The sequence below is a fragment of the Xyrauchen texanus genome, chromosome 9, assembly GCF_025860055.1.
Source record: "Xyrauchen texanus isolate HMW12.3.18 chromosome 9, RBS_HiC_50CHRs, whole genome shotgun sequence".
Lineage (NCBI taxonomy): Eukaryota > Metazoa > Chordata > Actinopteri > Cypriniformes > Catostomidae > Xyrauchen > Xyrauchen texanus.
In genome coordinates, this window is record NC_068284.1 from 30,173,263 (window position 1) to 30,184,333 (window position 11,071).

The 11,071-nt window shown below is 40.4% G+C and overlaps 1 protein-coding gene across 1 annotated transcript; it reads right to left on the bottom strand.

Annotated features, from left to right (window-relative positions):
• Positions 1-922: 922 nt before the first annotated feature.
• Positions 923-10,220, bottom strand: LOC127649288 (transmembrane and ubiquitin-like domain-containing protein 1). The gene is made up of 3 exons (XM_052134333.1): positions 10,139-10,220; positions 7,626-8,188; positions 923-1,772 (listed from the first exon to the last, which is right to left on the bottom strand). The coding sequence occupies exons 2-3, from the start codon at positions 8,141-8,143 to the stop codon at positions 1,421-1,423; spliced, it is 870 nt and encodes a 289-aa protein (XP_051990293.1). The 5' UTR covers positions 8,144-8,188; positions 10,139-10,220; the 3' UTR covers positions 923-1,420.
• Between the last annotated feature and the right edge of the window lie 851 nt (positions 10,221-11,071).

Below are 11,071 nucleotides of genomic sequence, written 5' to 3' on the forward strand. Positions count from 1 at the left end.
AAACAATGTGTAGAAGTAACGCACTTAAAGGGATATTCACCCACAAATTAAAATGATCTCATCACTGACCCTCATGACATCCAAGATGTGTAAGAATGACATTCTTCTGCTGAACACAAATTTCTAGAAGACTTCTAGAAGAATATTTCAGCTCTATAGGTCCATCCAATGCAAGTGAATGGTGGCCAGAACTTCAGGTCCAAAAAGCACATAAAGGCAACATAAAAGTAATCCACACAGCCAGGGCCACATTAAGGTAACTCCAGGGCTTACGTTTTTGCTGGGCCCTTCAAGTCATCAGATCACGTCCTATTGGCAAAGTTGGTGGGGAGAATATGGTGCAGCGACCGGGCCCTCCCTACTGGAAGTTCGATGCCCTCCATGCAGCCACAGGCCCTGGGGCTTAAGCCTCGGTAAGACTGTGCTTTAATACGGCCCTGCACAAGGCTCCAGTGGTATCCAATCCATATCTTCAGGAACAATATGATTTGTGTGGATGAGAAATAGATCAATATTAAAGTACTTTTTTACTTCCAATTCTCCTGCCTGCCCAGTAGGTGGCAAAATGCACAAATAATGTAAATCAACAAAAACAAAATAAAAAGTAAAAGTGGAGATTGATAGTAAAAAATACATAAATATTGGTCTGTTTCTCACCCACACTTATCATATAGTTTCTGAAGATAAGGATTTGCCCACTGAAGTCATATGGATAACTTTTATGCTGCCTTTTATGACCTTCAAAGTTCTGGCCACCATTCACTTGCATTGTATAGACCTACAAGAGTTGAGATATTTTTCTAAAAATCTTTATGTATGTTCTGCAGAAGAAAGGCATGCAGATCTGGGATCGCAAGAGGGTGAGTCAATTACAGAATTTTAAATTTTGGGTTAACAATCCATTTAAAAAATGACACCAGACACCAGTAAATAAAAGAATGATTTAATAGATTATTTCTCCATTTCAAAAGCTTTAAGTACACAAATTATTTTAATTGTCCCAACATATAAGAGCAATTCTGCCTGCCCTGCGTAACTACAGTTTGAGTCTGTCATTCTGTATAACCTCTTATAAGCAAGTCCCAGTTTCATACTGGCAGCATGCACATGAACAATAAGGAAAAGAGGACAGACACAATAACCATCTCTATTTAAAATAATCAAATATATATAATATCTGTGAGACAAGCCTAAACATGGTGCAGATGAACATGGCAAAAGTGATGAACAAAAACCACAATCAAAACAAGACCTCAGAGATGTGTGCCTCTCTGAAATCATAGCTTTCAACTAACCTGAAAAGTCCAGAAATCCCAGAAGACATTGCCACTGTCGCTGGTTAAGGGAGCAAGTGCAAAGTATGTGTCTCTGTATGTGTGCAAACATGTAAATGCCTAATGTGAGTGCACACAAACGGCCATCAACGGCGGTATACCCCAAATGCAACAAAACTAAAGAAGATGGTGATGCCCACAAGTGAGGCGGTGGCAGGTGCAGTGAAAAACTGGCGGTACTGGATCTGGAAGTACCAGAGCACGGATAGCATAAGCACAAACAGAGGCACCATGAGGCTGCCTACGTTGAGTGCCACATGCACCTGATCAGCAGCCCGTGCCCCTGCAGGCATTGCCCGCGTGGCGTGCTGTGAGATGTGGCAGTGCAAAACACTGTTATCAGCCAGATTGAGAGAGGCCAGTGTCTGGGCGTCATCATGAAGGAGCTGACCCTGGTAAATAAGACGTACCTGATGCTCCTGTCCAGCAAAGTAAGTCCTGAAAAAACAACCAAACACATGTTTATAAATACAGAGCCACACAATTTAAAATGTCATCTAAGATGCTTCGTTGATGCATTTTAATACATTACATTTTAACTAAACTTTGTTGAGAACGAATAGTGAAGCTTGAAATATTTCCCTTCCCTGATATGCTTAAGGGTTATTTCACCCAAAAATGATAATACTTGCATAATTTTCTCACCCCTATGGTGTCTCCGAAACACAATCAAATCAAATCAAATCAAATCAAATCACTTTATTGTCACACTACCATGTACACAAGTGCAACAGTAGGTGAAATTCTTGTGTGCAGTTCCGAGCAACATAGCAGTCATGACAGTGATGAGACATATACCAATTACAATAAACAACATACTTACACAACACAATTTACATATCAAATGTACACATACTTACACAAAACAATTTACAAATCAGATGTACACATACTTACACAACACAATAATTATATACAATGCAGAATATAGAACAGAATATACAATACAATACAATAAGTGGGAGTATATGAAATATATATGTGTATATATATATATATATAGCAGTTGTATTGAGGAGAATATGTTGACAGTCCAGTGTGAGATTATAGATTAATAAAGTGCAGTGCTAATTATTGATCCTGATAGATCAAGAGTTCAACAGTCTGATTGCTTGGGGAAAAAGCTATCATGTAGTCGGGCTGGTGCGGGTCCTGATGCTGCGATACCGCCTGCCTGATGGTAGCAGTGAGAACAGCCCATGACTTGGGTGACTGGAGTCTCTGATGATCCTCCGAGCTTTTTTCACACACCGCCTGGTGTATATGTCCTGGAGGGAGGGAAGCTCACCTCCGATGATGTTCCTGGCAGTTCGCACCACCCTTTGCAGGGCTTTGCAGTTGTACGCGGTGCTATTGCCGTACCAGGCGGTGATGCAGCCAGTCAGGATGCTCTCTACAGTGCTGGTGTAGAACCGTGTGAGGATGTGGTGGTTCATTCCAAACTTCCTCAGCCGTCTCAGGAAGAAGAGGCGCTGGTGAGCCTTCTTCACAACGGCCTCAGTGTGGACGGACCATGTGAGTTCCTCAGTAATGTGGACACCGAGGAACTTGAAGCTGCTGACTCTCTCCACCGGTGCTCCATTGATGGTGATGGGGCTGTGTTCTCCGTCTTTCTTCCTGAAGTCCACAACAAGCTCCTTGGTTTTACTGACGTTGAGGGAGAGGTTGTGCTCCTGACACCAGCGTGTCAGAGTGTGCACCTCCTCTCTGTAGGCTCTTTCATCATTGTCAGTGATCAGACCTACCACCGTCGTATCGTCAGCAAACTTAATGATGGCATTGGAGCTATGTGTTGCCACACAGTCATGTGTGTACAGGGAATACAGGAGTGGGCTGAGAACACAGCCCTGCGGGGCTCCAGTGTTGAGGGTCAGTGATGAGGAGGTGTTGCTGCCCATTCTAACCACCTGACGTCTGCCTGACAGGAAATCCAGGATCCAGCTGCACAGCGAGCTGTTTAAGCCCAGAGCCCGGAGTTTCTCATCAAGCTTGGAGGGCACTATGGTGTTGAATGCTGAGCTGTAGTCTACAAACAGCATTCTCACATATGTGTTCCTTTTTTCCAGGTGGGAGAGAGCAGTGTGTATTGTAGATGCAATGGCATCATCAGTGGAGCGGTTGTTGCGGTAGGCAAACTGCAATGGGTCCAAAGAGGGGGCAGAACAGAGCAGATGTGATCTCTGATTAACCTCTCGAAGCATTTGCTGATGATGGGGGTCAGAGCAACAGGACGCCAGTCATTTAAGCATGTGATTATAGCTTGCTTCGGTACAGGCACAATGGTTGATGTTTTGAAGCATGTGGGGACTACAGACAGGGAGAGGGACAGATTGAAAATGTCCGTAAAAACACCAGCCAGTTGATTCGCGCACGCTCTGATGACGCGGCCCGGAATGCCGTCTGGACCCGCGGCTTTACGGATGTTCACCCGTCGGAATGATCGGGTTACATCCACAACAGAGACGGAGAGTGAATCAACCTCTGTAGCGTCAGCAGCGAGTGCTCTCTCCGCGAGGGCGGTGTTACTGTCCTCAAAACGAGCATAAAATGTATTAAGTTCGTCCGGGAGAGATGCAGCGGTGTTCATGGCGGAGACTTTATTCCGCTTGTAGTCCGTGATTGTGTTAATTCCCTGCCACATACTTCTAGAGTCAGTGGTGTTGAACTGGCCTTCAAGCTTGTGCCTGTACTGGCGTTTAGCTGCACTGATAGTGTTACGGAGGGCATAACTGGCTTGTTTACGCTCCTCCGTGTTAGGAGAATTAAAGCGGAGGTCCGCGCAGTGAGTGCCGCGCGAACATCGCCGTTAACCCATGGTTTCTGGTTGGGGTATATCCGTATAGTTTTGGTCGGAACAACGTCCTCTACGCACTTCCTGATGAAACACGTTACGCTGTCAGCGTAAACCTCGATGTCGTCATCAGAGGCGGACCGGAACATCTCCCAGTCCGCGTGATCAAAACAGTCTTGTAGCGCAGAGTCTGATTGGTCCGACCAGCACTGGATCGTTCTGAGTGTTACTTTGAAGGATGAATGATGTGTTTTTGTCCATAAAAAGTCTTTTGACCAAAACAAAAAGTTTTGGTCAAAAGTCCAAAACATTTGAGCTCAAAAAGGACATAAATGCAGCATAAATGTAATCCATCAACTAAACTCAAGTGGTTTAATCCATGACTTTTAAAGTGACATGACCACAAGTCCATATTTGCTAAAATATTAGCTAAAAATACGATTTTTAAATCGACGCTGTCTCCAACATCCACAATATGTAGTTTATAATTTGTTTATTGCAAAGAACAAAAATGGGTTTTAACAAAAGTTTGTAAAATGATAATTCAAATGATTCAGCCAGTTCATAACAGCAGCAAAGGAAAAAGAAACTATTCAATGACGTTCTACAGTATGTTAGCTTAGTTAACATTAACCTATAACAGTGCCATAGTACTACCGGGAATTCAAGCTTCATAATCCCGGTAGTACCATAGTGTTTTTCATAGGGATGCACCAATACCACTTTTTCTTTTCCAATCCGATTCCGATATTGGAAATCTCAGTATTAGCTGATACGATCCGATACCAGTGTTGTTTTTTGCATAATCAGTTAAGAATATTTTTACATTATTGTGTGGAACTAATTGGGTGTGCTCTTTAATATGTAAAGAAACACAAACCTCTAACTACTCATTATTTCAATATAAATGTATAGCTTATTAAGAAACACTTTATTATTAACTAGTATACTGGATAATCTAGCAGCAAAATTAACAGTAATTCCAATAAAAGTCATCAGTAGAAAAGAAACAGTTTTTTTGCTAATTTTTCTCAACTTGAATCTGGACTTTAAAGGATTCAGATGTATTTTTTCTTCAATTTAGTTGTAAGAAATCAGCTCACTTTTCCTTCCCAGTTATTTTTTGGAACCAATTCAACTTAAATATTATTATAATTTGTACACAAATGATAATTATAAAATATTATAATAGTAATATATCTCAATCGTGCACCTTTTGTAACGGACCCACCGGTCTCTCTCCCTTTCTTCCTCACAGCTGTCACAAGGCTCACTCTCCCCTGAGTTCTGATTACACGTACCTGCATATTATTAGTGGATAATCAAGGACTGCATATATACCCCGCTTTCACACACATACTCTGTTCTCATCGATAGTATCTCTGAGACTCCAGACCTTTCTACTATATCAAACATACCGGTGTCTTTATTCTTGCCTGCAAGTATCGTAAGACTGTTGTGAGTTATCTGTGCATCGTGTCTATACCCTGTCTGATATTGCTCACCTGCTGTTTGCCACTCTGCTCAACTGGATTTACTCACAATGTTTACATCACTGTTTCAATCATCTGTTCAATAAACCCTGCTACTGAGTTCATATCTCTGCCTCATGCCTCATAAATGCCTTTAACTTTGCCTCATGCTTTTATTTTGACATTCTGAACTCTCCAGGAAGTCCTGTATGTGTCTGTTTGTAGGCAAGTTCACAGTAGTTTAATTAGCTTCTTATTCAAATTCCGGTAAAATGCACCTCCGGTGCCGTTCTAAATGCATATTATAAGTGAACCAAACTATTGAGCATCTACATCTGAGATGTTGTTTGAGAGTAGCGCTCAAATATTGTGAACCACTGTGAAGTCTAAAAATAGCCACTAGTATGTGTGTAAACAAAGCAGTGTCATTCACTGATGTGCTGGAGCTGCGTGCATTTTATATATTTACTAATTAAAAACAGCCTTTAGTGATTCACAGAGCTATTGCACATCTTCCAGTGGCTTTGAATAAAATGCACGAGTCATATCAACTACTGTAATGGTGTTTTAATGGTTCTTTTATGTAATTTTTGGAGCTTGACAGTAACAAACATGACTAACACACAGTATCAGATTTGGATTGGGCTCATCGGACCGATACCCGTTCAGTTTAAAAACGTCAGTATCAGAGTCGATACCGATCCAGGTATCGGATTGGTGCATCCCTAGTTTTTCATTAAAAATAATTTTACGTATGTGCCTAATGATTATGCTGCAAGACGCTCATAAGAGCAAGCTAAGGCAAATAACTCCACCTAAGGGGGTGTTCCCTCCGAAAAAGTCAAAGCATGTGCTAGGTGGACGTCTTTGACTGTTCCATTGTCTCTCGCTGTTTTTTCAGTGTTTTGTGCAGGAGCGATATTTTTTTTTTTAGATGCTTTACTTTCTCATCTAAAGCAATCGCATGGCTTCAGAAGATATAGCTTAAACCACTCGAGGCAAGGGACTACTTATATGTCCTTTTTGGACCTTGAATTAATTAAATTCGTAATTATTGGACAAACTATTCCTTTAAGTGTTATAGTCCTTTAAAAAACTATTTATAGGAAAACATAAGAATTATCTCAAGTATTCTGAAGACTTTTCAAAGCTACTTTGTAAAACTCTTCAACACAGTTTGAAAAAAGAAAAGCCCATAACAAATTATAGAATCATTATTGTGCAATATTTTTCTCACACATACACAAGCTATCTTTCCAATTAATAATTTTCCATGACTGAAAGTCTCCTATCAGACCTTTCGCTTAACTACTGCAAACACTATGTGGACTCCCACACAGTAAATGTCTCATATTTCCAGTAGATGATGAAAAACCCAACCGTTGACATTCTGTCTGACTGTAATCTTATAGAAGGTTAAACACAATATTTAATAAATGGTCACTGCTTGCAAGGATGGCTAATTTTTTGATGGCTAACATGAAGGTCTTTTCGGGTTCACTTTTTTGATTGAAAGCATGATGCTAGGCAGTGCATAGGAAGGAGAAGTGATTTCATAACAACGGTCCTTGGCCGGTAACCGTGTGTGGGACGTTGTTGCATTTTTAGGGTGCAAACCAAACAAAAAGTACAGTGTAATTTCTGCACCACTAGCGTCAACAGAATTACAAAAATAATGACTGTTTAGCCAACACCTTCACATCTGCCATTACTTGGGCCAAACAGACAAGTCTCGCCCCAAACTCACACTATTGGATGAGAACACTATAATGTTGTTTTGTCCGGGGGATCGTGTTGCTCAAACAAACTTTTTTGAAAGTGCCACAGAACCACAGTTTTTACACATTTCTAAGAAATTAACCAATCTATATTGAGCTGGGATAAGACAAAGCATTTTAACATTGAAAAATTATAATCAACCCAATACAGACAAAAGCAACAAATAATGCTTTGAGTGCCTTGAAAACCTTATCTTTAAATAGAAGAACATTTAATTCCAAAACATACTATACATTTTCAGTCACTTACCTTTTAAGGTATCCAATAGTGTCTTGAGGATTCACTTGCGCTGTCCTCTCTGTATCATTCAAGAACTTCAGCCTGAGCACCATGTTTCTTTGGGTGTCATTCGACACATCTTCGTCCAAAGGCTGTGTGGCACTTGGTGCACTGGCTGAAGGCTGAGACGAGGGACCTGCTGTCTCTCGATGTCTCAACCCATCCCTCCCAATTCTTGCTTCCTCCAAGAGGCCTTCCTCACCTCCTCCAGTCCTATTATCATCTGAGGTCTGTCCCTCCGCTCCCGTTCCAGGCTCACTCTTACCATTTTCACTGACACCACCGGGCGACGAGTCCGTGTTACCCAGGGGGAGGGGCTCCTGGCTGTCAGTCTCTGCGGAGGGGGCGGTCCCTGGGCTAGGTGAGAGGAGGTGTTCAGGAGGTTCAACAGTGTGAGTGGAGGCCCAGGCCAGAACCAGGATGAGCACCAGGAACACTACTCCAAAGAGCAGGGTGACCTCATCACCCACCCCCTCTATTAGAGCCATCCTGGTCTGCTGTGTCCTGAACTAAGGCAACTTCAGACTAGGCACCTACAGCACATGTTCACAATCACTAGTTACATTTGTGGTGAGAAGACTTATTTCTGTCAAACACACGGTTTACAGTACATATCATTAAAGATGATGTGACTTGAATGAAGATATCTAGATAGACAGACAGATAGTAGGGATGTGCACAACTACCAATTATCATAATCAACTAGTCATTTGGTTGTTTGAATGACTAGTCGGTGTTAAGGATAATAATGTATAATTAGGCTCCGTTTTGATTATGTGGCCCCGATCATACACGTTTCAGAGGGAAATACGGATTTCAGTCGCAGCACTTCAACAGGGTAACTAACGGATATTCAACAAAAATATAGGCTAAATAACATCTTATTGCACAAAACAATCAAAGAAATGTACGAAATAATAAAGGCTCCAATAAAGACCAGCACAATACCGCTTACGCGTATCCTGAACACAGAATGATGCGTTTCAATGTAACCGGAATAATTCAGGGCAATACTAGCTGCACATTCAAAAGCGCAGAACTACAAGATCATTTTGTGGGTAAACACCAATTTAAAACGTCAAGCACTTTAAACCTTTTTTATTACAACTATTTATTTAAGAAGTGTCAGAAAGAATCAGCAAACGACTTTAATCTCTCCGCAGCACCTCACAAATACGGGAAGCATGCGATCATCACGCAAAAACACTGTCCTTTGAGTTGTCTCTCTCAAATAATTTGAGAATGCAATTGCAATTAAAATGATTAATGTTTGTTGACCCCACTTATCGACTAGTTGACCATCATGGCACATCCCTGATGGATGGATGGAGGGCAGACTACAGGCCTTGTGTGTGTGTGTGTGTGTTTTATTTAAAAAATAAAAATAAAAAGTTTAAAGATTTGTAAAAAAACAAATAACATAAAATTGTCTTGGCCTGTTTGAACATTCAGTCAATGTAAGTCTAAGGGATTTTGGGGGATTTCTGTATGCCTGCTATGGGAAAACCTAAGTCCAATCAGTTAGAAAGACACAAGTCTGATGTTCTGTACCGAGAGTGGATGTAGCTTGACAGCTGTAGGACGAGTTGTATTTAATAATTTTGGTCTTCGTTTAGGGATTTTGACAAAACCCTTGTTAGCTTGAAATATCTTTGAAACATATATCCAGTATGATCATGCATACATTTGTCTGTAAATACGGTTTTGTTTTTTACAGACCACACCTGAGTAAGCAGCGAGAGTTTTTTGTAACCCTTTAAATTCTTACAAGCATAAGCTGCAAAATTTCAACACAAAAGGCACGGTGAAGTGGTACCTCATTTTCCCCCCTTTAACTGTGAACGTCAGCATGTTTCAGGCCATCTCTCGGGCACTTTCATTATGCATGTAGTCCACTGCTTAGTACATTTCACAAGAGCAAAGAGGGCAAAACAGGCTCACCAGTTCAGACTACTAAAGCTATTTTATTCAAAGTTACAGATAACCAACTTATGATATCCTCTTTTAGGATATCACTCTCCAGATATAAAAGTAACGTTTCCATAAATGTACAGTGAATGCCGATAGGTGTAAACGTCCCGTATACACTAAAGACAGGTGAATTTACGCGTCATAACAATAAAACTTGTTGTAAAAATTAAACAAAAAACAGATGTTTACAGCAACATAGCCCGTACATTTAGCAAAACGTTTAAAGTACATCATTTTTAAAAACCGGAAAATTCTAAACGTTTCTTAAGTCACAAGCCTTTGGTCAAGAGAATTAAGTGTGTGGTTGTAAACATTGATGTCTGTGAATGTGAGAAAGCAGGTACACGCTCGCGCTCTGCTGACCGCTACAGCCACGAAACGAGCTCGCGAGCCGCCAACACGCGCTCAACACAGCTGGTTATTTAGCTAAGTCTTAACTGGACGAGACCCTTGAGGTGAGTCGATTTTAAACTGTACAAAATCTGTATTGGGGTCCGCAAAAAAGTACTTACCGTTGACATATCACATCATATGATGGACCATGATTAGCACCGTTTATCATCTGCGCTTCCTGATCGAATGAAGAATAGTTCGGTGCAAAAAAAAAAAACTACTTCCGGTTTAAAAAAAAAACGACAAGTCAAAATAAAGGTTCAATGGCTGGACCAAATCCTAGTGGACATCAGCACAATCCAACTATAAAGTCAGTTCATTTTTGGAATCTCACATAAATTATATGTAAATGATAAATGGTAAAAATAATTCTGCAAAAATTTAAGAAAATGGAAACAATGTCAATTGAACTGTGCCTAAATGTTTAGATCTAAGGGGGTTTATATGCTTGCATAAGAATAGGCACAACTCTTAAGGGATTTAATGGTGTCTTAGCTTCATTTTGCAACTAGATCATCTGAAGATATTGTCTTTACTATCTATCTTTCTCACACAGATGCTTAGTCGTGTAGGATACAAAATGGCTTTGAGAGCTGCCACGAACACCTGATCAGACAAAAGCTGAACACAGGGCTCCCATTATGTTTAAGAGGATGGCAGAATAATTATTTTAACTCTTCATCAGTAGCCAGTCATCTCAAAGATTTACATATTCCACTTTTAATGAGGACTTGAGGAATATGTCAGTTCTAGCCTTGAGCAACCTTGAAATTTGCACAAAAAATTAATTCTAAAACTAGAAGACAAACTAGGGTTTCTCCTTTTTTAATAATAATTTTAATAAGTATATATAAACAGACATTTAGATCCATTTCCCCACCTGCTACACAGACATTCACTTCCCATAATAAATTATCTTTCCCTCTAAAGAAAGCAAAGCAAATGCACACAGAGAAAGTGGTACATGGATGACTCAATCATAAAATAAGTAAACTATATAAAATAGATCTCTGATTTAAATATATTTATGCTGTCAATTTTCAGTACCTCAA

Excerpts from the sequence above, each read along its gene's own strand:
- LOC127649288 (XM_052134333.1), bottom strand. The coding sequence starts at position 8,143 with ATGGCTCTAATAGAGGGGGTGGGTGATGAGGTCACCCTGCTCTTTGGA. Across the intron at positions 1,773-7,625 it reads ACTATTGGATACCTTAAAAG|GACTTACTTTGCTGGACAGG; the intron begins GTAAGTGACTGA and ends TTGTTTTTTCAG.